The 26,404-nt window shown below is 38.3% G+C and overlaps 1 protein-coding gene across 1 annotated transcript; it reads right to left on the bottom strand.

The window, feature by feature from the left end:
- Positions 1-21,356: 21,356 nt before the first annotated feature.
- Positions 21,357-25,877, bottom strand: LOC104240771 (probable 1-deoxy-D-xylulose-5-phosphate synthase, chloroplastic). The gene is made up of 10 exons (XM_070154142.1): positions 25,627-25,877; positions 24,544-24,672; positions 24,286-24,450; positions 24,035-24,185; positions 23,348-23,619; positions 22,985-23,258; positions 22,592-22,903; positions 22,228-22,505; positions 21,866-22,150; positions 21,357-21,747 (listed from the first exon to the last, which is right to left on the bottom strand). Exons 1-10 carry the CDS (start codon positions 25,762-25,764, stop codon positions 21,598-21,600), a joined length of 2,154 nt encoding a protein of 717 aa, XP_070010243.1. The 5' UTR covers positions 25,765-25,877; the 3' UTR covers positions 21,357-21,597.
- Between the last annotated feature and the right edge of the window lie 527 nt (positions 25,878-26,404).

Raw genomic sequence — 26,404 nt, 5'->3', positions numbered from 1 at the left:
TCTCGGGAATGGTTCTAATGGGTTCAAGATTTTACATGTTATAATTGGAGATTTTCAAGTTATATATTTATCTAGAAACTGAGGTTTGCATTGGAGGGTATCAAGACTCATGGTATTTCTATATCATTATAGATTCTACACATCAGTATCAGGAAGGTAAAGATAATGGTTTAGATTCGCAGGAAGTCTCTTCAGGGAAAGTATTTCGAATATGGTGCTTTTGGGGATATTTAAGAGAGTAGTCAGCGGCTTATGAACTGTAGGACGGTGAGGCTTTATGCTTAGGTCTTGTGTGGCGAGTCTGGGTCGAAGATTGTGGTGTTATAGCGCGAAGAAGTATCAAGTTGAAGGTAAATCAGAAGGAACTTGGATAGATGGGATAGCTTGGTAGTAGGCCAGATCGGCATGGTAAGGATATGACTAGTTCTTTGGGTGCTTACGAGGTAATGAGTTTCTACAGTTGTTTCGAGGCAATGCTCTTCGGTTTTAGTGTCCTGCGTAGCTTGGTTGATTTAAAAGGATTCAGTCCTAATAATTTAGTTTTGTGCAAATGGAATTCGGAGAGTTCTTGATGGCTTCTACCACGATTAGAGATGTATATTTTCTATGAGCGTGAGGAGCATAGGATGTGTAGTGATTTTCTTTTAGATGGGATCAATGGAAAGTTCTTGGCTAGTTGAGTACGTAGTTGCTTGTGGTTCGAAATGGATATGAAGTTCTCATGTTTATCCTAGGATGGTATGGTATATGTGGTATGTTGTGTAGGATTGAGATTTGCATGTGTAAGGTCATGGTTCAGTTTTGAAATAAAGGTCACAAATTCTTAGGTAGCATGGACAATTTCATATGACTAGATAAATGAGATCACTGATTGGTGTGGCTTGATGAGGGTATACATTTTAGAAAGGGCGATGTGTTTGAGTTGAGGATAATTCATTAGTATCGCAGCACTCTATTGTTGGATTGACTGCTGATATTCGAGTTTTCTTGGTGGCACAAAAGAATTATAGGAGTACCTCCCGTGTGGGTATTAGAGGTGTCTTGTATATTTGGATGGTGGAGTTGGGATCGGATATGGTGATTCGCATGTTGTATGGATTTGGAGACTAGGAGTTCTCATAAATAGGTTAGGTCGTGGTTGTGGACCGTGTATATCGGTCTTGTGTGGTAACTATTGGAGGTTGGAGACCCGAGTGGATCCTTGTTGCTTAGTATGCTAGATTTTGGTGTGATAATGGGTATGGACTAGTTGTCTCCGTATCGTGTTATTATGGGCTGTTGTGCTAGGACGGCGACGTTGGCTATGCCGGGAATGCCACGGATTAAATGGCGAGGTTCGACGGATTATGTTCCCACTAGTGTGGTTTCATTTTTTGAAGACCCAGTGGATGGTTAGGAAGGGTTGTCTTTCTTATTTGGCCTTCGTGATGGATGTCAGTGTAGAGACTCTTACCATTGAATCGGTTCCGGTGGTGAGGGATTTTTCGGATGTGTTTCCTGCTGTCGGGCATGTTGCCGGATAGGGTTGTTGATTTCGGTATTGATTTGGTGTCGGGCACCATATCATATGGCACCAGCGGAGTTAAAGGAGTTAAAGGAGCAGCTTCAGGAACTCCTTGATAAGGGGTTCATTGGTAGGCCAATATGGATGTGTGTTCTAACTCGAGTCGACTTGGTTGACTCAGAGTTGTATTGTTGAGGGATGTGTTGATTCGATTGTTATTGAGCTTCTTAGTGATCTGGAGAGATCTATGAGTTACCTTTCTGTGTTGCGAGACATTGAGATTTGTTGTTATAGGCATATGTGGTGCGGTTTTATTAGGGTCTCTTATCGGAATTCGAGTGGGAAGATTATTGGGTATTGCTCGGCAGATGGCGTATCGGTTTTGTCCTTTTGGCTTTGTGTAATGTTATTTCAATTGCTTTGCCGAGGTTATGATGATTTGCTTTGGTTCTAGACAGCAAATTGCGTGTGGTTGTCGATTTTAAGCATAGTGACTTGAGGTGTTTCGTGTGGACTAGTGTTTGGATAGGGTCGCGCATTGCAGCGAAGTTATGTGGAGGTATGACTCTTCGGGTTAGATTCTTGTGTTTTGTTTCTACGATGTGTGATGGGTTCTCAGCATTGTCTGTGGTGTTACTGGTGAGCTTGCGGTACAACTCTCTCATTTGAGTCATTTTTTATGATTTGAGTACGTTTGGATTGTTGCTTATTGGTGCGCGGATTGCACGAGTTATGGCTTTAGATTGTATTGATGTGTCATGTCACTAGAGTAGTTGTGTCGTATTAGATGAGATCATTGGGATCTAAAATTAATACAAACGGATTCGATTTCAGCGTGTTGGAGGGATAATACCGATGTTCGGCTCAGAAATTTGCTATAGTCCTTGCCAAAGGAGAAGTGGTTTTACGAATGGTTGATATGAGGAATGTTTATGACTTTCTACTTGTTTTATTTATCATTGGCAGTATACGGTAAGTGTTGGAATGAGGCTTTATTTGATAAGAGGTTTATTATCGATATTTGGTTGTTTTGAGCAACTGTTGTAATCAGAAGTTATCGCTACGAGAGTTTGAGCTATGTGGTATATCATGTAATTGCATCTGAGGCTATAGGTATGGTTTGTTACAGCTTGTTCGGGCTTATTCGGAGAATAGATGTGAGATTTTGATCTTGTAGATGATTTCAGAAGTGGAAATGTTGTTCTAAGGTTTATGGGCTAGGTTCAATTGCGAAATTTCAGTTACATTGTGTTATCGGACCTATATGAGATATGGTAACATGGGATCACCCCCGGGTATGTGCAAGGTAAGTTTACATGGTGATTTGATGGTTTTCAGAACAACTCTGGGCACGTTCGAGGACGAACGTATATTTAAGTGGGGGAGGATGTAACGACCCGACCAGTCGTTTTGAGCTTTTGCACTTCGCTCGCCAGTTCTCGGGCATGACTAGCCCCGTGTGATGTATTATGACGTATGTAAATCATCGGTTTTCGTTTTCTGGATAATCAGAATGGATTTGGAAGAACAGTTCTCAGTTTGAAGCTTAAAATTTGAAAGGTTTGACCAAGTTTTGACTTTTTAGTATTCGATTTCGGATTTGGATTTTTATGATTTGATTAGCTCTGTTAGGTGATTTTGAACTTGGGAGCGCGTCCGAAATGTATTTTGGAGGTCCGTGGTAGATTTAGGCTTGAATTGGTGAAATTGGAATTTTGGCATTTTCCGGTTGGTAGCGAAAATTTTGATATCAGGGTCAGAATGGAATTCCGTAAACTGGAGTAGGTCTGTTGTATCATTTGTGACGTGTGTGCAAAATTTTAGGTCATTCGGACGAGGTTTGATAGACTTTTTGATCGAATTCAGAATTCGGAAGTTTTGAAATTCTTAGGCTTGAATCCGAGGGTGATTCGATGTTTTGATGTTGTTTTGAGTGTTCCGAAGGTTGGAACAAGTTTGAATGATGTTATGGGATGTGTTGTCATGTTTGGTTGAGGTCCCGAGGGCCTCGGGTGAGTTTCGTGGTAGTTTCGGACCATTTTTAGGCCATTTCTAGTTGCTCGTTTTTGGCTTCAGGGGTGTACAGTGCGTTAACATAGATCTGACCGCGTTAGCATAGAGAAAATTTTGAAAAATGGAGTTATGCTATGCGATCGCGTAAGTATTCCCGCGATCGCATAGAGTAAAATCTCTAGTGCACTGATCCGACTTTGAAAGCTTATATCTCACAATATATAAGGAAGTTGAAGATGATCCAAAAAATATTGTAGTCCTTGAAGTCTAGTTTTCAGAAAGTTAAACTAATTGTAATTTGGAGTTCTATACAAAAAGTTATGACTATTATAGTAGAAGCTGTCCGGAAGAGTTGGAGAAGGCTGTTGGAAAATTTTGTTCTATACGATCGCGGGGGAATGGCCGCGATCGCATAGGGTAAAAGAAGGGCTGGAAAATTTTGTACTTCGCTATCGCATTCATTTGTCCGCGATAGCATAGGGTAAATGCCTGGGCAGATCATATAGTATTCTATTTCGAGGATTTCGGCCATTTTTGCATTTTTTGAGTTGTGAAGCTCGGATTGAGGTGATTTTTGAAAGGATTTTTAGAGGATTGATTGGGGTAAGTGTTATTCGCTCAAATTTGGTTAAATCTCATGATTATGTCTTGATTCTTATCATTTAATTTGGAAATTTGGGGTGAAAATTGGAAAAAATGGAGGAAGGTTTGGAGAGTTGATTTTGGGGATTTGGATGGCCATTTGATGTCGGATTTTGGTGAATTTTATATGGGTAGACTCATAAGCGAATGGGTTTTCCAGTTTATTGATTTTTATCGGATTCCGAGATGTGGGACCGGGGGCCGGGTTTGAGCCAATTTCGGGATTTTTGAGTTAACTTGATTATTTTCGCTTGGGCTTTGTTCCTTTATCGTATATTGATGATAATATACTAATTTTGGTTAGATTTGGAGTATTTGGAGGCCGATTCGATAGGCAAAGGCATCGCGGGCTAGATTTTGGACCGATTTAAGGTAAATAATGATTGTAAATGTTGTCCTAAGAGTATGAAACCCCGAATTTCACATCGTTGTGCTACTTTGAGGTGACGCACATGCTAGATGACGAGCGTGGGGTCGTGCATCATTGGGGATTGTGACTTGGTCCGTCCCGTACGACTGTTAAGTCGCGTATTTGATTGAAAACTGTTTGATATCATTGTGTTTTGGAAAGTATTACAATGTTTTGGGTTGAACGCCATATTTGGGCCTCGTGCCAAATGTCTTAGGCCAATAGGGGATTTTTACTACTATTCCTCACTATTTTGACTTTATATTTGTACTCAGTCATGCTGTATTCTACTATTTTCATAACTCAACCGTAGTTACTCCGTTTGATATTTTAAATGACATTTTGTGCTGAGCATCATGTTTTACTGTTGCCCGAGTGGCTTGAGAGATTTCTGACTGAGTGAGGCCGAGGGCCTGTGTTGTGAGGATATTATTCGATCGGGTTGTGCGCCACAGCAGTGTTGTACTGATTCATGATTATGAGGCCGAGGACCTAATTTGTTACGCTACGAGGTGGCTTGTTATGAGGCCGAGGGCCAGTTTGATTATGCCACGAGATGGCTTGTTATAGAGCTTGGGTTGTAAGAGCCCCTCCGGAGTCTGAACACCCACAGTAAGTGCGGGTACCCAGTGTGAGATGTGATATTGCCCGGCGGGCTGTTGTTGTTTCATATTGTTGCCCGAGGGGCTGTCCTTGATCCATGATTTGCTCGAGGGGTGATTTTTTATTCATGTTATGCCCGAGGGGCTGATTACGAGTGATTGTGAGGTATCTCGAGGGGCTGGTTCTGTTGATATTTTGCCCGAGGCGCAGTGTATGGTACATGTTTTGTTTGAGGGGCTATCTACGTTTCTATCATTTTTACTCACTGTTTTATCACTCGTTTGAAACTATTGAAAGTTGTTTTAAAAGGTTTTACTGAAAATTAGCTTGATTTACGAAGTAAATGATTTCTGTACTGTTTTGGAAATGTACTGCATTTGATGTAGCGTTATGACGTGGTTTACATGTTTTCTTACTGCTCAGCATTCATTTACTTTTATTACTTACTGAGTTGGCTTACTCACATTACTCCTTGCACTTTGTGTGCAGATTTAGGTATTTCTGAACCCAGTAGCGGGTGTTGATTGCTCAATGGCAGAGTCATCAGAGTTAGCAAGGTAGCTGTCCGACGTTTGCAACACTGCTCTTCTCCCTCTTTTCTTCCTTAGATTGTTTTTAGTATATTTCCAGACTCTTCGTTGTATTCAGACCTTAGTATATGCTCGTGACTTATGACACCCCGATGTCGGGCTTGTGTATTTATTCTGCACTGTTTATTTAGACTTACATTATGAGATATTGATTAATTAAAGGCTTAAAAATGACTTTTATTGAATAATGGTTAATTCGAAAATTGTGTCGGCTGACCTAGTTTCACGATAGGCGCCATCATGATTGGGTCGGTTTTAGGGTCGTGATAGCTTAGAATCTGCTCACAAACACCATGTAAGCCCATTGTCACTTCTGTTTTCACAGGAAATAAGAAGAAAAATAAGGAGGGGGCGAGGAGGAAAAACAAAAAAGCAATAGTTTGTCTGAAGTTATTTGTACATTATATAATAATTAATTTATTTTATAAAGCAGCACAAAGTAAGTGGGAGCGACCAAAATAGGGCTCCTCATGAAATTTTTACTTAATTGTCGTATATAGTTTGGAAATTGTCTTGGGCCTAGGTGGTTGGCTCAGTTAGTCCAAAGATACTATCAGTATTGTGTGGTAAAATAGCACAGGCTAGTCAGTTTTCAGACTGGGCATTAAAAAATAGTCAGCGTTTGCAAAGTCATTATAAAATAGCCACTATATTGCTGCAACACGGAAAGTTCCAACATAATATATTGAAGATTGGTGCACCTATGTATGAACTTCCAGCATATTATGCTGGAACTCCAACACGCATAAAGTTCTAGCATAATATACTGGAGATTGGAGCACATGTGTATGAACTTCTAGCATATTATGCTGGACCGGTATATTATACTATAACTACAGTATATTATGTTAGAAGTCCAGTATATTATACTGGAACTCCAATATAATATACTAGAGGTCTAGTATAATATACTGGAACTCCAGTATAATGTACTGGAGTTCCAGTATATTATGCTGGAATATTTTTTGGATTTTGAACAATGTTTTCGTTCAAATTTATCTTTACATAAAAAGTGGCTAAATTTCGATTACTTTTGAAATTATGATTATTTTTCAGTGACTACTTGTAAATCTGGCTATTTTTTAATTTCTCCCCATTGTGTGATATTATTCATTTTGGGCCAAGCCCATATAATTTGGGACTTTATTCATATATTCAAGACCTGATATGTGTGAAAATAGCATGGGCTAGCCAGTTTTCGGACTGGTCATTCAAAAATAGCCAACGTTTGTAAAGTCATTGAAAAATAGCCACTATTTTGCTGCAACAGGTACCGGTCCAGTATAATATACTAGAGATCGGTGCACCTGTGTATGAACTTCCAGCACATTATGTTGGACCGGTATATTATGTTCCAGTATACTTATGATGGAACTCCATCATAATATGCTGGATTTCTTGTACACTTATGCCGGAACTTCATCATAATATGCTGGAGTTCCAGTATACTTATGGTGTAACTCCAGTATATTATGCTGGAGTATTTTTTGGATTTTGAACAGTGTTTTCGTTTAGATTTATCTTTACACGAAAAGTGGCTAAATTTCGATTACTTTTGAAATTGTGGCTATTTTTGAATGACCATTTGTAAATCTAGCTATTTTTGAATTTTTCCCCTGATATGTTGGATAATTTGGAAGGGTGCCTCAGCATTGGAGACATTACAGGATATACTTGTAAGATATCTAATGTTGCTAAAATTGAAAAGTGAAAACTAAAATTTAAAAAAGAATCGTCATATTTATTCTTCAATCTTGCTAATGGTATTGCTCCTCCAGCCTGTTATGTTATTCAAGGAAAAGAATATGACATGGGTTATTATTTAGCTGACGGTAAATATCAAAAATGATCTACTATTGTGCAAACTATTCGGGGGCCACATTCCGCAAAGAAGAAATATTTTGCAATGAAACAAGAATCATGTCGAAAAGATGTTGAACGTGCACTCGGAGTTTTGAAATCTCATTTTGCAATTGTTGCAGGTCCGTCACCTTTTTGGAGAAAAGAGGTGCTACGTGATATAATGACCACATGTATTATACTGCACAACATGATAATTGAGGACGAGCGTGATCTTGATGCACCAATTCAAGATGCACGTGAATGCCCAGCTCCTACGGTAGAAATAGCAGTAGATGAGGATCACCGATTTGAACAATTTTTAGCTCGACACAAAAAAATTAAGGATAAAGATGCGCATTTCGCACTTCGTAATGCATTAATCGAGCATTTATGGGAGAATAGAGGCGAAAGTTGAATATTTTTGTGGTACTTAAATTAAATTTGACTATGATGTAATATTTATTTAATTATCTTTTATTAATGATTTTACTTTTAGTTGATTTATCCTTTAAAATAATTTTGTAATAAATGATTATATAAGTGCTGAATGTGAATTATATGTGATGAATATGGAAAAAAAAAGATAGAATTTGTTTGAAGGAAATAAAAAATAAAATTTAAATAATAAATAATAATATAATATAGAAGAGAGAGAAGAATATAAAAAGAAATATTATTTTTTGGTGTAAAAAATGGTATAATGATTGGAGTAAATTTGGTGTTACACCAGTTTAGTGTGAAATTTGGTATAGTCTTAAAACCTCAATGCATTTGGGAGGTTATTCCCCTGGTACAAACAGGTTATAGATTAGCTCCAATGAAGAACCTTTTTTCAGTTTTTTGTAGCGTTAGAAGATTGCTCATCTATACACTTTTAATGTACTCTAGCTCATATAGGTTTCTGGGAGGGTGATATACACAAACATGACATTTTTGTATTGCTCTTTAGATTTTGTCTCTGCCTTTTGTGTTGTAACGGCAGAATTAATAACAATAATAATAAACCCAGTTTAATATCATGTGGGATTTGAATAGGATAGTGTGTACGCAGCCTTATCATTACCTTATAAATACAAAAAAATTGTTTCTGATAGACCCTCGACTTAAATGTAAGGGCAGAATCATCACTCATTTACTTTAATAGGGCCAACTGTAAATAGGAGGAGTCCTATCTTAGGTGTATGGGCAATTGGTTATCCTACTAATCCACCCCACTAGCTAGCTCTTTGGTTGACTAGTTTAACCATCTTTAGCAAGATAGTTGACTAGTGTAATCATAAATGAAATTGGAGGTTAGGTTTTTGTCCCTTTTTATACTTTTTTGCTAATATTATTAATATATAGAGTATAGGTCAACGTCAAACCGTCTGCCATTACGGGAGGTGAAAGCTTCGGCGGATGGATTTAACTAAAAAAAATGCATTTTGGGTGTCTTGAGATGCATCAAGTGCTTTCTATAGTTAGTCATTGGTTATCTTTTTTTTTATGCGGTTTCACTTAGAATTTTCTGGGAACATTTTAAATTATCCTAACTAATGCAATAAACCCATTGAATATTTTTTTTTATGTATATAAAAAAAGAACATGATCTTCAATGGATATTGTTATATAATATTCTAGAGACGATGTCCTTGTTTTATTGCACTTATCAACAGCAGAAAGCAATTGCAGAACTCCAATAATTCATTGGCCACTATAATTTTCATATTTAGAATTAATGCTAGAAATTAAATAAAATTTAGTGGCCAACAATGAAACCTGAAAAAATAACCCTGGAGCCGCGGGTAGAGCACTTGGGAAGATTATTTTTTTTAGCCTGAGGATGTAAAGTGCTCAGTTGTTATTTCTTATATTCATTCCATTATCTGAAAGTTCTATAAGTAAGTATACATTAATACATGTATTTAATTTAGTACACTAGACAAGTCTACCTAACTAAGCACACACAAATTAATGGCTACATTTGCATTTCTGGACTCTACAGAAAGTTTCTTTGTTTTATGCACATTCAAATCCATTATTTTGCATTATTGCCTTTTTTGTGCTACTACTTGGCAAGTTCGTGCCAATATTAACTATTTCTTCGTTCTTTTTCCACCTTCATTTAGAAGGTTTTGACCTACTAGGATAATTTGAGTCAATAGGGTAATCAATTCTTGCCATCACGCTTTGACTTTGGCATTTGTCGAGCCATCTAAGCAAAAAGATAGAAAAAAAGTGTCTGAATTTCAATAGGATACCCTTTTTCTGTATCCGTCAATCCTAATTGGTTTTAGATAGGGGTGTGATTGATAGGTTATAATTACGTATTTTAGTCGCTTATTATACTCTAATTTACTGCACTTTAATTGAGTTTAAGCTTTAATCGCTAGTGTCTTGCACTAATTGTGTGTTTTATGCCTTGCAGGAAGTGATCCTGAGCTCAAGAGTTAATTTGGAGCTAAATTGATCAATCCGGAACTTTGAAGTCTAGTAAAAACCCAATACATTAAGTCGGGATCGTGTTTGGAGGTCGTGTACCATGTCTGGATATTAAAAGAGGACGAAATAAGTTCACTCTGAGGAAATTGCACTGCCGCACCGCATGGGGCGCCGCAAGGCGCGGCGCAGCAGTACAAAAGTGGGCCTGACAAGAAAAGTGAGAAGCTGCTGATAAAGGCCATTAGTGCGCCGCATGGTGCGGCGCAACAGTACAAATTTTACAGAGTGAGTGTCCTATTTCGCGCGGGAGAAGGTATTTTCGTCTGGGCCCGAACCTACTTGGTATAAATACATGTAAAAATGCTATTTTGAGAGAGGTTGGACATATTTGAGACACAGATTCGACCTAAGGAGGCAGAGACACAATAGGAGCAAGGCAGGAAATTCTTCTACGAGTTTTTCCTTCCTCTTCCTATTTTTCATTGTTGGTTATGACTTTTAGTATTGTAGTTTTACATACTATTATGAATAGCTAATTTGTTATCTAGGATTTTGATGGAACCTTTTGTAGGATAAATTCTTGTTATGTTTTTATATAATTGAGCCGTAGTATAATCTCTATTTGTTCAACTACGTTCTTGATGTAGTTAATTGATAGGATTCTCAATTGACTGTGCATATTTAGCGTGTATTACTCTGGAGAGAGTGCATATTTAGGTAGTTGTTGAATAACATCACTCCCGACATATGTGAGGAATCAATAACCAAGGGTTTAAAGGTGGGATTAGGGATAACGGAGTCTTGGATGCGATCTAAGTGAGCCGTTAATGCCAGCTAGCGTAATTCGGGAGAGTATGTCTAGTAAAATTACTCGGAAGAGAGTTACAACAGTCATAGCGCTCATGATCGGTAGAGAATACTTAGGCGAATTTATAGAAAACGCAGCGGGAAGGATTCCGAAAATAGGGGAAATCATAACTCTAGACCTCCTTAATCTTGTCTCCAATCTTTATCCTTGTTAATTCATAGTTTTGTTGCTTTCTAGTATTTGTTAGTTAATTAGATAAAAATAAATATTATAATCTTTATAATTAGGAAATTGTTTGGACTTGTGTTTCTTAGCGATATTGAACTACTGTAGCTAAGCCTTAGTTCTCTGTGGGATTCGACTCCGGACTTGTAAACCGGATTATATTTGCAATGACTGCTTAGTCCTTTTTACAAGGCATAATTGGGCATGATCAAATTTGGAGACGTTGCCGGGGAACTAATGGTGTAGTTGTAGGTGTACATATTGCTAGGTTTCAAGTTTGAACTTTTATTTTATTTTTTAGTATTTGATTTTTTTATTTTTTTTTATTTTAGTTTTATTTGTTTATTTGAGAAACATGGCATCATGAAATTATGAGAATTTTGATGTTAGTAATTCTACTTTAAATCCTCATTATGCATATTGTGATAGAAACTACCCAGGGCAAAATTATCAAAATATTCCCGAGAGCGAGTTTTGTGCACCAACTCAATCTTATGTGTAAAATGTGTGTGATATGTGTGGTGGTCAAGATGGTCACTTTTACGGTTGTGCTTATATTTCTTACCTTCCCTCAACCCCTTACTTTGATGGTTCTACTTTTTCTGGTGAAGTTAATAGGATCAAAGAACCCTGGAAAGCTGACCTGAAGAAAATCGAAGGTATGTTAAAGCTGATGTCACGACCCTAAACCCGGACCCGGTCATCATGACGCCTCTCGTGAAGACAAGGCCAGCCGACACTTCCCATTTTCCAATTTTAACAATTAGAGAATAAGAAATAGTCTAAACATGAATAAATAAACCAAAGTTTAAGCAAATGATAGTATAATATTCAGAATACAGCCCAAACAATGCCCGATACCGGGGTGTCACTAGTCATGAGCATCTAACAAAACGGAATACTCCAAATATGTAACTACAGAGTTTAATGCAGAAACTAAGAACATAAAGGAATAAGATAAGGAAGAGCTCCGGTCTGCGAATGCTAACAGCTACCTAGAGACTCCTCGGATCCGCCTGAGCCGGAATGATCAACGCTCGAAAGCGGGACCAGATACGCCTGAATCTGCACACAGGGTGCATGGAGTAAAGTGAGTACTCCAACTCAGTGAGTAATAATTATAAATAAAGACTGAAAGCAGGAAATCACGTAAGGCACAAAAGCATGCTAAAATGAAGCAATAAAACCATTAAAATAGTAAAAACCAGTGAAAGATAGGTAGAAATTCTTTAACTCAAATTTAACTTCATGAAAAGCCTTTTTCCACAATTTACATGTAATTGAAAGTCAATTATAAAAAAAATAAATACATAAAGGTTCGCCCCTCGGGCACAGTATCAACAAATCCTCCCCTCGGGCAATATCTCAGAACAATGCCAGCCCCTCGGGCTCAATCTCACATCACAATGGGTACCCGCGCTCACTAGGGGTGTACAGACTCCTGGAGGGGCCCCTTACGACCCAAGCGCAATATCAAGCCACCTCGTGGCATCATCACTAGGCCCTCGGCCTTGTATGAATCGAGCCACCTCGTGGCGTTTATATTTCAAGCCCTCAGCCTCATAATCAGTAACAAATATTTCCTCACAACATAGGCCCTAGGCTTTACTCAGTCAAAATCCTCACAGCCACTCGGGCAATAGTAAAACATGATTCTCAGCCCAAAAATATCATTTAAAAGATCATGTAAGTGTTAAAACAGAGTACACATGGCTGAGTACGTAAAACAATGAAATATAACATGACTGAGTTCAAGTATAAAGTCAAAGCAGTGAGGAAATACCAGTAAAAATCCTCGAAAGGTTCAAATAGTTGGCACAAGGCTCAAATATGGCATTCAGCCCAAATCATGATGATAGCAAATAGATTTCAGTCAAATACGCGGTAAAATAGCCATTCGGGACTGACCAAGTCACAATCCCCAACAGTACACGATCCCACGCTCGTCATCAAGCATGTGCGTCACCTCAATATAGCACTACGATGTGCAATCCAGGAATTCCAACCATCAGAACATCATTTACAATCATTACTCACCTCGAACCGGTCAAATCTCTAGCTTGCGATGCCTTTGCCCCTCGAATCAGCCTCCACTATCATTGAATCTATTCAAAATCAGAACGAGGACTCAAATAATGCTAAGGGAACGAAGCCCAAGCAAAAATAATCAACATACGACACAAATCCCGAAATTACCAAAACCCATTCCCCGGGCTCACGTCTTGAAATTCGATAATTTTCACATCAATAGATTCCTTATCTCCCCACGAGTTCATACATATCAAAAGTTCTGAAATCCGACCTCAAATGGTCTTTCAAATCCTCAATCAAATGTCTAAATTTTCAAGCCCTAGTTCTTCAATATTTGGCTTAATTTCCATGATTATTTAGGTGGGATTCACATTAGAATCGAGTTTAAGTCCAAGAATCTTACCTCCAAGTGATTCCCCTTGAATCCCTCTTCAATCCCCTTCAAAAAGCTCCAAAAACGACCAACAATGGAAGAAATAAACCCCACATTCGCAGACAAGACGACCTTTTAAACCTTCTGCCCAAGCCTTAATTTCCTTCTTCGCGAACGTGGTCAACGCCTCGCGTTCTAGAAGCACAAAAATTCCATTGACCAAAACTCTTCTTCGCGAACGCGACCCAACCATCGCGCACGCGATGCCTCAGCTTCACCAACCTACACGAACGCGACCAAGCCTCTCGCGAACGCGATGCATACTATTCCGGCCCTTCGCAAATGCATAACTCCCCTTCGTGAATGCGAAGGCCAACCTGACTCCTCCCTTCCTGACCCTTGGCGAAAGCGAGTGTCTACTCGCGAATGCGAAGACCAAAATGCCTGCAATAGCTGAAGCCAAAATCTGCAATTTCTCTTAACTTAAAACAATCCGTTCAACCCCTCAAAACTCACCCGAGGACCCCAGAACCTCAACCAAAGGCACCAACGTATCCTAAAACCTTATTCAAACTTATACCAATCTTCAAAACACCTCAAACAACATCAAATCAACCAAAACACATTGGATTCAAGCCTAAGTTTCCAAAATCCTCCGAATTTTGTTTTTGATCAAAAATCCAACCAAACCACGTCCGAATGACCTGAAATTTTGCGCACACACCCCAAATGACACAACGGAGATACTGCAACTCTCGGAATTCCATTCCGACCCCTATATCAAAATCTCACCTACCAATCGGAAATCGCCAAAATATCAACTTCGCCAATTCAAGCCTAAATCTACTCCGGACCTCTAAAACTCATTCCGATCACGCTCCTAAGTCCCAGATCACCTCCCGAAGCTAACCGAACCATCAAACCTAACATCCGAGCCCTCTAACATATAAGTCAACATCCGATTGAGTTTTTCAACTTAAGCTTCCTCAAAAGAGACTAAGTGTCTCAAACCTTACCAAAATCATTCTGGATTCAATCCGACCAACCCGATACCACATAATATGGATAAACAAAGCATAAAGAAGTAAAAATGGGGGAAAACTGTGCGGTAACTCATGAGACGACTGGCCGGGTCGTCACAACTGATCATGGATATGTTAAAGTACCATGTGGAACAATATGATGAGAAACCATGGCAGATACGAAGGCATGAGGCAACTATTCACAATTTGGAGGTTCAAGCGAATAAATTAATTAACTTTGTAAAGCGCAACAAGTTGACATTGTGGATAGTAGCCAATATGAGCATGAATTGGCTGCACAAATTGCCATTATACTAGAGGAGAAGGCCAGAGTGCAACACCAACAATCAATCGAACTAGATTTTGAGGATGCCGATGTCGTAGAAGAGATACTAGAGTCAACCAAGGATATTGAGAATACATATTTAATTGACTCTATTGTCATTAGTGTTGAGAATGTAGACAGTCTCACTGTTCATGTAGTTGAGCGCATTGGTCTGCACTTCAAGTATTTTTCCACATTGTGTTTGGATGATGATATGGAAATAGGGTCGTCCAAGCCACTTGAGGAGTCAAGGAATGAGTAACAAGGTGCTTATATTTTGGAATTCTTCTTGCCAGAAAGTCAGGATTACACACCTCATCCAAAGGCCAAGAAGTGTAGAATACTACATTATTTTATTGGGCTAGTCAAATTCGTTCTACCACCCCAGGAGCATGATCACAAAGCATAATCAAAACTTGGGGTCCAATGCAAAAAGTGATGCATCGTGCTGCGACGTTAAATCAAGCGCTTGTTGGGAGGCAATCCAACTTTACTGCTTTCTTTTATTTTTTTAAATTTTTTAATTGTATTATTTTTGTAGTGTCAATTTTTTATTTTCTAGGAGCATGGAAAGCAGAGCTATTGGAAGGATACAATAGCAAACTAGATGGTTGGAACTAAGTGTGAGGTACCCGCACGAAGGATCAAGCCTAGGAGAAGTTTGAGTACCCCATGAGCTGCTAGTGCTTCGGCCATTGGCCTACCAGGGAGTTTCTTTTACCCTCTTCTTACTTATGGTGTGCATTGAGGACAATGCACAATTTTAAGTGTGGGGTGAGGAGATTGTCTGAGTGACTTTCTATGCGATTTAGCTGTATTAGTTTAATTGAATAATGTTTTTTTTAAGAAAAAGGACTTTTCCCGACAATGGATATCCTAGATAATTTTCTTAAGGGATTTAAGTCTAAAAGAAAAAAATACAAAAAAAAGATTTTCTTTTGTTAGGTAGTACAGCAATTACCCCTTGGTTTTTCTTTGTGTCGCGGTTCTTTTCCAAGGGTTTTATTTGAATCAGGTGTAGTAAGATTTTTTTTTTAGGGAGTAGGAGTCATTGTGTTATGTTTTGAATTGAAGTGATATCTCTTGAATTTGTTATGCCTTGAGAATAGTGAGTCCTTTGGTTGTGACGATTAGGCTCAGTTTTTGACTCTTGTATAAGTATCTTAAATTGTATGTTCTTAACTTTGCTCAACTGCTTTGACTAGAGTCTCTTGATGAAACCAATCCTGAGTGAGTTATGTGCCATGTGTGTGTGAGGTTTGGGGCATTGAATTTGATCCCTAGAACTTGCCCCGTATGTTTGCAAAGCGAAATAATAGTTTTGTTCAGTTTTGGAAGTGATATAGGCATTTCTTTGTTGAGCCAGATATGTATATTTTACTCGCCTAATTATTATGTATCATAGTTAACCCCTTTGAGCATGTAATCCTGTTTCTTTGGCAACCAAATTACAAGCCTTACCCATTTGTTTGAATTAACCATCTATTTAAACTTTTTAACCTTTCATGAGCACTTGAATAGTTATGAACTTTATAAAAGTTAAAGTGTGAGGTAGTTGGTTTGGCTTTTGAGTGGAACTAATAAAATAAGGAGAAAGGTGCATTGTTGTAAAAAAAAAAAGTAAGAGCCACTTGAAAAAACATAGTTGGATTGTTATGAAAAATATTCATTGATAAATGGTGACTCTTGATGTAATTGTGCTTAAAGAAGTATGGGGTAATATACATTGATGTGAAGGTGGAGTTTTGGTTTGACATAAGTGGGGTTTTAAATGTTAAAATGTATGTATTAAAGTGCTTAGGGGGTATAGTCACTCTTATATCTAAATGTATCCTACACATCCTTCAGCCTACATTACAACCAAATAAAGTCCTACTTAATCCTAGACTGAATGAGCTCGATTAGTAGAGTAGTACACTACGGGCAAGCCTATGGTGCATCTTTTGTGGCATATGAATGTTATTTCTGAGAGTGAGTGAATTCTTTCCATCTTGAGTTCCTAAGTGTTCTTAAATTTTATTGTGTGGAACTACTCTCTTTTGTTGTGTGAGGGCACTTGATTCATGAAGGAAAGGTAATGTCAGTGACCTCTAGGTTAGAGTAAGTGGGTGAGTTGTGAATAATGTGTGGTACTTGTGAGTCAAATCTTGAGGTAAAGATGTTACGCTTTTGTGCTTAGTCTATTTTAAATATTTTTGGTGGGATGAGTTAGGAGAATTGTTTAAAAAAAAGGTCGTGTCTATATAAAGTGTAGTTTGATTGCTCGAGGACGAGCAATGGTTTAAGTGTGGGGTGTTGATGATCGGCTATAATTACACATTTTAGTCGTTTATTACACTCTAATTTACTGTACTTTAATTGAGTTTGAGCTTTAATCACTAGTGTCTTGCACTAATTGTGTATTTTATGCCTTACGGGAAGTGATCCTGAGCTCAAGAGTTAATTTGGAGTTAAATTGATCAATCTAGAGCTTTGAAGTCTGAGTAAAAGCCCAATACATTAAGCCAGGATCGTGTTCGGAGGTCGTGTACCAAGTCTGGATGTTAAAAGAGGATGAAATAAGTTCACTCTGAGGAAATTGCGGCGCGGCGCAGCAGTACAAAAGTGGGCCTGACAAGAAAAGTGAGAAGCTGCTGATAAAGGCCATTAGCGCGCCACATGGTGCGGCGCAGCAGTACAAATTTTTACAGAGTGAGTGTCCTATTTCGCGCGGGAGAATGTATTTTCGTCTAAGCCCGACCCTACTTGGTATAAATACATGTAAAAACACTATTTTGAGAGAGGTTGGACAGATTTGAGAACAAATTCAACCTAAGGAGGCAGAGACACAATAGGAGCAAGGCGAGGAATTATTTCACGAGTTTTTCCTTTCTCTTCCTATTTTTCATTATTGGTTATGACTTTTAGTATTGTAGTTTTACATACTATTATGAATAGCTATTATGAATAGCTAATTTGCTACCGGGCCAGACGAAATTCCGGTTGAACTGTGGAGGTGTGTGGGTAGAACAGGCTTGGAATGGCTTACTGCATTGTTTAGTATTATATTCAAGACTAATAGAATGCCTGAAGAGTGGAGGTAGAGTACAATGGTCCCATTGTATAAGAACAAAGGTGATGTCCAGAGCTGTAACAACTATAGGGGCATCAAATTACTAAGTCATACCATGAAAGTTTGGGAGAGAGTGGTAGAAATAAGAGTGCGAAGGACGGTGTCTATTTCAGAAAACCAGTTCGGGTTCATGCCGGGACGATCTACCACAGAAGCTATCCACCTTATTAGGAGGATGGTGGAACAGTACAGAGATAAGAAGAAGGATCTCCACATGGTGTTTATTGATCTGGAGAAAGTGTACGATAAGGTTCCTAGGAAGGTCTTATGGATCTGCTTAGAGGATAAAGGGGTCCCGAGTAACTATATTAGGGTGATTAAAGACATGTATGATGGAGCTAAGACTCGGGTTAGGACAGTAGGAGGCGACTCTGAACACTTTCCAGTTATTACGGGGTTGCACCAAGGGTCTGCGCTCAGCCCATTCCTATTTGCCCTGGTGATGGATGCACTGACTCATCATATTCAAGGGGAGGTTCCATGGTGCATGCTATTTGCTGATGACATTATTCTAATTGACGAGACAAGAGGCGGCGTCAACGAGAGGCTAGAGATTTGGAGACATGCTCTTGAGTCTAAAGGTTTCAAGTTGAGTAGGACGAAGACGGAATACCTCGAGTGCAAATTTGGAGTTGAGCCGACGGAAGCGGGAGTTGAAGTGAGGCTTGACTCTCAAGTCATTCCCAAGAAAGGTAGTTTCAAGTACCTTGGATCGGTTATTCAGGGGATCGGGGAGATTGACGAGGATGTCACACACCGTATAGGGGTGGGGTGGATGAAGTGGAGGTTAGCGTCGGGAGTCTTGTGTGACAAGAAAGTGCCACCGTTACTAAAAGGTAAGTTTTATAGAGCAGTGGTTAGGCCTGCCATGTTGTATGGAACTGAATGTTGGCCGGTAAAGAACTCACACACCCAGAAGATGAAAGTAGCAGAGATGAGGATGTTGAGGTGGATGTGCGGGCATACAAGGATGGATAAGATTAGGAATGCAGATATTCGAGAGAAGGTGGGTGTGGCCCCCATGGAGGACAAGATGCGGGAAGTAAGACTCAGATGGTTCGGGCACATTCAGAGGAGGAGCACTGATGCGCCGGTGAGGAGGTGTGAGTGACTGGCTGTAGTGGGCATGCGGAGAGGTAGAGGGAGACCTAAGGAGTATTGGGGAGAGGTGATCAGACAGGACATGGCGCGACTTAGGATTACTGAGGACATGACCCTTGATAGGGAATTATGGAGGTCGAGCATTAAGGTTGTAGGTTAGGGGAGAGTGTGAATATTTCTACAGCACAATAGAGGGAGACTATCTAGTTAGGAGTTAGACTAGGAATGTCATTGGTCGTCTATTGATGCAGGGCTTTACCTTCTAGTTGTACTATACCAGCCATCTATTTCGTATTTCGTATTTCGTATCCTATATTTCATATTTCATATCTCTTATATATTGTTGTTATTTTTATTACGCATTTTTTGGTACTAATATATCATCTCCTATTGCTTTTTTTGAGCCGAGGGTCTCCTGGAAACAGCCTCTCTACCCTTCGGAGTAGGGGTAAGGTCTGCGTACATATTACCCTCCCCAGACCCCACTTGTGGGATTATACTGGGTCGTTGTTGTTGTTGTTGTTGGTTTTGATGGAACCTTTTGTAGGATAAATTCTTGTTATGTTTTTATACAATTGAGTCGTAGTATAATCTCTATTTGTTCAACTACGTTCTTGTTGTAGTTAATTGATAGGATTCTCAATTGACTGTGCCTATTTAATGTGTATTACTCGGGATAGAGTGCATATTTAGGTAGTTGTTGAACAACAACACTCCCGACATATGTGAGGAATCGATAACCAAGGGTTTAAAGATGGGATTAGGGATAACGAAACCTTGGGTGCGATCGAAGGGAGCCATACTTAATGCCAGCTAGCGTAATTTGGGAGAATATGTTTAGTAAATTGTGGTAATTACTCGAGAGAGAGTTACAACAGTCAGAGAGCTCATGATCGGTAGAGAATACTTAGGCAAATTTATAGAAAATGCAGCGAGAAGGATTCCGAAAATAGGGGAAATCATAACTCTAGACCTCCTTAATTTTGTCTCCAATCCTTATCCTTGTTAATTCATAGTTTTACTGCTTTCTAGTATTTGTTAGTTAATTAGATAAAAATAAACACTATAATCTTTATAATTAGGAAATTGTTAGGACTTGTGTTTCTTAGCGATATTGAACAACTGTAGCTAAGTCTTAGTTCTTTGTGGGATTCGACTCCGGACTTGTAAACTGGATTATATTTGCAACGACCGCTTAGTCCTTTTTATAAGGCATAGTTGGGCGTGATTAGGGTGTCCATGGACCGGGTTGGTTCGGTTTTTATCAAAGCCAAATCAAACCAACTATATCAATTTGGATTGGTTCGATTTTGTTAGTTTTTTTGGGTTTTTTTTGTTATGTGAATGTTATTTCAATCTTACCTTGTTAAATTTTTATATGTAAATATATGTTTAGTAAAAATTGACAAAAATATGATCTATTAAACATATTCTTATGGAAGAATTTTCTTAGTAACACATGATAGTTATTTTTTAGTCGTCTGACAATAATTTTAGGTTGTTGTACACTTTCAAGGTTAACGGAATTTAATAATTAAACATAAAAATAAATATGAACCTATATAATGATATGTTTTATTTAATTTTAAATTATCGAAATACCATTTCAAATTTAAAAAGATATAAGAATTAAATAGATCGTGACGTATGAATATGGAAGAACGAAGAGATTGACGTATTTCATTAACACTTGATAAGAAAGTGATTATACAACCTATTATTTAAAGTTATAAATATGGAGCACTTCATATTTAACTAAATATTACATCTCATAAGAGAATCGCAAATATTTCTAGACATTTTTTAAGGAAAACTCTATAAATAGTCTCAAAAAATATATATATATATAAATTATATATTTATATGTCGGTTTATGTTCGGGTTTTCTTATTCAATACCAAACCAAATCAAACCAAACCTAATCGGGTTTTTTAATCGGTTTGGTTTCATTTTTCGATTTGGTGCAATTCTCCGATTCAATATGTACGCCCCTAGTTTTAGAACACGTTCGAATCAGGGGGATCTTCAAAGATTCATAGCAAAGTTTTACTCTTGAAGAGAATGGCTTCACACAAATATTCAAATGTTCAATCAAGAACTTATGATATAATACCAGAATGTCATAGACTTTATTGCTTGATCGACGTTTTTTTTAGAATGTGTTCACTAGAATTCTTTCAACTTTGTTTGATTTTATTACATGCAATGTCATTAACCCGTATTTGTTCTACAACTACAAGAGAGAAAAATGATAGCTTCATTTCTCTTCATGGATTCAGGCCATTTATAATGAAAACAACAGCTAGAATAAATAACTTTCAAAATATGGCACCAATTACACGTAAACAGAAACAATGCAAGTTAATCATAGGTCTTATGGGAGACAATCGATGGTTGAACCGCGGATCACCATGGACACTTTACATATTTAGAGGAATAAGTATTATGTGTCAAACTTGTTTATGGTAGTTATATCAGCTTACAACTATTCTCACCTTAGCGGGTGTCTTGTCCTAGAACTATATATTACAACGAGACATTTTACAGTTATTACAACTTCTGCACTTCCTTACATCTTATGTCATAACCTCTAGAGCTTCTCTGGTTTGTCCAAGAATGTTAAACACTGTTGCTGCAATGTGAGATGGCGTAAGACCAGCTTCTGCCAATTGATCTGCAGGAGATCCGTGGTCAATGTATCGATCAGGAAGTACTATCGGCCTCCACTGCAAAAAAAGTTTGAAGTGATTCAGTTGGAGTAATAGAGCAATGGTAACATTTCAGAAAAATATCCTAAATGTAGACGACACAAGTATGAAAAATTGGTTTTCGAGAGTTTCTTACCTTTAACTTGCCATCAAGAAGTCCATCTAAGGCCATAAACTGAGCAACATGAGACCCGAAACCTCCAATTGATCCTTCTTCAACGGTGATAAGCACCTCGTGTGATTTTGCGAGGCTCCTTATGAGCGCACCGTCCAGTGGTTTGCAGAAGCGTGCATCTGCAACTGTTACTTGTAAACCACGGGTTTCTAACACAGCAGCTGCAGCCAAACAGTTCTGTACTGCTGAGCCATATCCTAGTAGAGCCACTCTCTCGCCTTCAACCAATATCCTGCCTTTACCGACCTGATAAGGTTGTTGCAAAAGATTGTTTATTAGATATCAATCAGCATTAAAAGATATAGTGAAAGTTGAAAATGTACCTCAAGCGGAGTGCCTTTGTTTCCAACCGGAAGTTCTACACCGATCCCATTTCCTCTTGGGTATCTGAAACAACTTGGTCTGTCATCAATGGCAGCAGCAGTTGCTACCATGTGAAATAGCTCCGTTTCATCGGAAGGAGCCATTACTACCATGTTAGGAAGACACGCCATGAAGGTAACATCAAATGCACCACAATGCGTCGGACCATCTGCTCCAACAAGTCCAGCTCTGTCCATTGCAAATCTCACTGGCAGCTTTTGCAAGTCAACATCATGCACTACCTGGATATAAAATCAGCAGAATCTAACGTTCAATGAAACTGCACTATATTATACAAGATGAGATTAATTGGAGGCATTCGACTTGCCTGGTCATAAGCCCTTTGCAAGAAAGATGAATAAATTGCACAAAAAGGTTTGAGGCCTTCACAAGCCAAACCAGCAGCAAAGGTTACAGCATGCTGTTCTGCTATTCCAACATCAAAACACCGCGTTGGGAAGCGACGGTGGAATAGGTTCATACCAGTCCCACCACCCATAGCGGCATGGATTGCAACAATATCCTTATCTGCTTCTGCTTCTGCAATTAAAGCCTCCGCAAAGTACGTCGTATAGGACTGAGTCTTGGCACTGACTTTGAATTGCTTTCCTGTGGCTGGATCAAACTTGGCTACTCCTGCAACCCATAAAAAAGATTTAAATCTTATGTTCCTTATTTAAACAAGACAGAACTTGTCGGAATAAATGAGTTTCTTACCGTGATACTTGTCTGCAGCTCTCTCGGCATATGGATAACCTCTGCCTTTCTCGGTGATAACATGGATAAGTACTGGACCTGTTGTTTTAGTACTTCTAACTTCTTTAAGAATCGAAATAAGATCGTCAATGTTGTGACCATCCACAGGACCAATATAATAAAGTCCAAGTTCTTCAAACAATGTTGATCCGGAACCACTGATCATCCCACGAGCATATTCATCAACTTTTGCAGCAAGCTCATGCATAGGTCCACCAATCTGCTTAGTAACTCCCTGCAGCAATATTTCAATCACATAAAAGCCAATTCAGTTTCTTCACTAAAAAAAGAAATTATTCCAATCTTTATATCAATATACATTACCTTAGCGACTTCTCTTAGTTCTCTGAGAGGTCTATTAGATTGCAACCTGCTCAAAGCACTGCTTAGAGCTCCAACGGGAGGGGCTGGCCCGTCTAGAGTAGCAGTAGGTAACGAAACTTGTCTATTGTCGTTCAAAATAACAATCATATCAGAGTCTAGGTAACCGGCATTATTCATGGCTTCATAAGCTTGACCTGCTGTCATCGCACCATCACCTATTACAGCTATAACATTGTTGTTCTTTCCTTTCAGATCTCTTCCAACAGCCATCCCTGATCATTCAAAGAAACCACTTTTAAAGTCTAAATAACTAAAATTACAGACTCCAACATGAAGAAGATTAAAATCAATGTACTGTAATTTTAACAGAGTGGAGCGATAAGAGTTATGGACACATGTACATTTATGACGAATACATTTTATAACAACAGAAGAGCAAAACATAGACCAAGTTATATCAACTTGTATGAATGTAAGGATACCAATTCAAATAAAGCCTCAACATTCATATCACCAAATGAAACCCCCAAGATGATTTGGAATTAAACTTCTCTTTAAAGTGATGTGCCAGATACCGATAAGGAAAGAAAAGTTCTAATTCATGTCTTTGAATGGGAATCAATTAAAGTCTCATGAGTCTTGTTCTGTAATGAACTTAGTGCATAGAAAGGTAGAACGTATATATACCTAAGCCTGCTGAGATGGTGGTTGAACTGTGGCCGGTGCCAAAGCAATCATATTCACTCTCCGACCGCTTAGTAAATCCAGCTAGTCCATCTGTCTGTCTAAGTGTTGACATCTTCCCTCTTCTACCAGTCAAGATTTTGTGAGGATAAGACTGCAAATTTCAAACCACACCATAAAATTAAGGATACTCACCCCATTAGTCAAGCTTCTGTTAGTTCACCATATGAATTAAAAAAAAACAAGATTTTCACCTGATGACCAACATCCCATAGTATCCTATCTTGGGGTGTATTGAAGACATAATGAAGAGCAACTGTAAGCTCAACAACACCAAGACTTGAGCCAAGGTGACCTCCAGTCTTTGATACATTGAAAATTGTATCTGATCTTAGTTCTTCTGCTAGTTGTTTAAGTTCCTACATCAAAATTAATTTTGGAACTCTTAAGCACATAACTTGTTGAGTCATTTTTTTCATGGCAAACAAGTAATTGACATATAAAAATTCTACCTTTACAGAAAGATTTTTCATATGAATGGGATAGTTGATAGTGTCCAAAAGAGGTGTTGGTGGTCTCTGTGCATAGTATTCTCCTCTTTCTGACAAAGATGCCTGAACCCCACGTGACCTTTTCTTGACCTTCAAAACCAATGAGTAGAAAAACTACCATCACTCAGCATAATTTAATCTCAAACATGACTGTTAAATACACTTAAATGCAGTATTATCAAAGGCGCGCTTAAGCCCTGAACCGAAGCTCAAAACAGGTTGAGCGCTTCACCTCGCTTAGTGGGCGCTTGAGTGTTGTCATCAAGGCTCTAAGATATAATTTTTCTTGACAATGAGCTTAGTCCTAAAGAGGCGACACTAAACAATTTACAAATCACTTTATCGTAAATTTTCTTTAATTTCTTTGTCCATATATTTGGTAATCATACTGATAGATATTAGTCTTGAACTACGCATACATATTTATAGTTTTTCTCAATTTACGCCTCTTTTTGTCAAAGCCGACGCTTTATTTGCGCTTTGCGCTTAAAGCCCCAGTATACCTTAGAGCTTTTTTGCCCTTTTCGCTTTTGATAATACTGCTTAAATGTCAATAAATATATCTTTTCACATCTTAAACCAGTGAGAAAGAGACAAGAGAACACCATTAACATATATATCATATTTGATTTGACAGCTGTATGCAGTTCCATCTCAAGAAAAAACATATCTTTCCAATCCCAATGAAGAAATTAGCACATAGTCTATGCGCGGGGCTGGGAAGGGCCAGACTGTAGTCTTTCTACAAGAGGTCACATGACTGATAATTTTTTCCGTTGTGCCAAGGCTTCCATTTAGCTAATATTACTTCCAAATTAACTTAAATTGGTTGCTGAATCAATTTTCACCAGTTAGAAGAAAAAACAAGGAAAAACTAGTACAAGCAATCAGCATAGAAAGAAAATACGTATAGAAAGATGGTTCATCATCAAATTACAACCACAACCAAGTACACAACATGAGCATTCAAACAAGCTCCAAAATGGTTCAAAGGTTCCTACTTCACTCAATCAAAAAGAAACGAAAACAAGAAAAAGTTCAAACCTGAGTAAGTTTGTGTTGGAACTGATACTGCAGATCTGTTCCATGAAACAATTCAGAGAATAAAGGACTCTGCTTTGAGTAATCTGAAGCCACTGTCCTGTTCAAAATACCTGGAACTGCATAGTTGCACAAAGCCATGGTGTTTGTTTGTATGTATGTTTTAATTGAAAAACCCAGGAAATTTATAACAGAAAATGAGCCTAACTTCAAAAAACTCAAGTTGGGTTTTCTTGATAAGGGGGTGGTGGGTGTGTCTACTTTAAATTCTTGAAAAAAAATCTAGTGGTGGTGACACTGTAACTAAATGCTGTTTTCTTGACTTTTGTACAGTCAAATCTTGATAAATGACCCAAGAAATTAGGATGTGATTGGAGAATGAGAGTGGAAAAATTGAGTTTTTATAAAAAGGATCAAATGCTAATCCAATGAGGGAATGTGGGAATGGCTACGTACAAGGCAAAGTGATGTGAAGATACTAGTTGTATGAATATATATATATATATATATATATATATATATATATATATATATATATATATATATATATATATATAAGCTATATTCGATATAATATTAGCTAATGCACTAATACTTAGTGCATAGTATAGTATAGTATATATATACTAAGTGTATTATATATACTATATGATTGGGTTGGGGGGGGAGAAAATGAGGGGGAGGGTGGTGAGGTGGGGGGAGGGGGGGAGGTGAAGAAGGTGGTGTCCCTTCCTTTTACTTTTTCTTTTATAAGTTCTTCTAAGGAATTCACTAGCCTATC

The sequence above is a fragment of the Nicotiana sylvestris genome, chromosome 1 (assembly GCF_000393655.2).
Source record: "Nicotiana sylvestris chromosome 1, ASM39365v2, whole genome shotgun sequence".
Classification (NCBI taxonomy): Eukaryota; Viridiplantae; Streptophyta; class Magnoliopsida; order Solanales; family Solanaceae; genus Nicotiana; species Nicotiana sylvestris.
This window is presented reverse-complemented; position numbering and strand designations above follow the sequence as displayed.

What these genes read in the sequence shown, in the direction of transcription:
- LOC104240771 (XM_070154142.1), bottom strand. Translation starts at nt 25,764, where the DNA reads ATGGCTTTGTGCAACTATGCAGTTCCAGGTATTTTGAACAGGACAGTG. An exon ending in TCCAACACAAACTTACTCAG is followed by an intron (nt 24,673 to 25,626) that starts GTTTGAACTTTT and finishes TTGGTTTTGAAG; the next exon opens with GTCAAGAAAAGGTCACGTGG. An exon ending in ACAAAGGCACTCCGCTTGAG is followed by an intron (nt 22,151 to 22,227) that starts GTACATTTTCAA and finishes CAACCTTATCAG; the next exon opens with GTCGGTAAAGGCAGGATATT.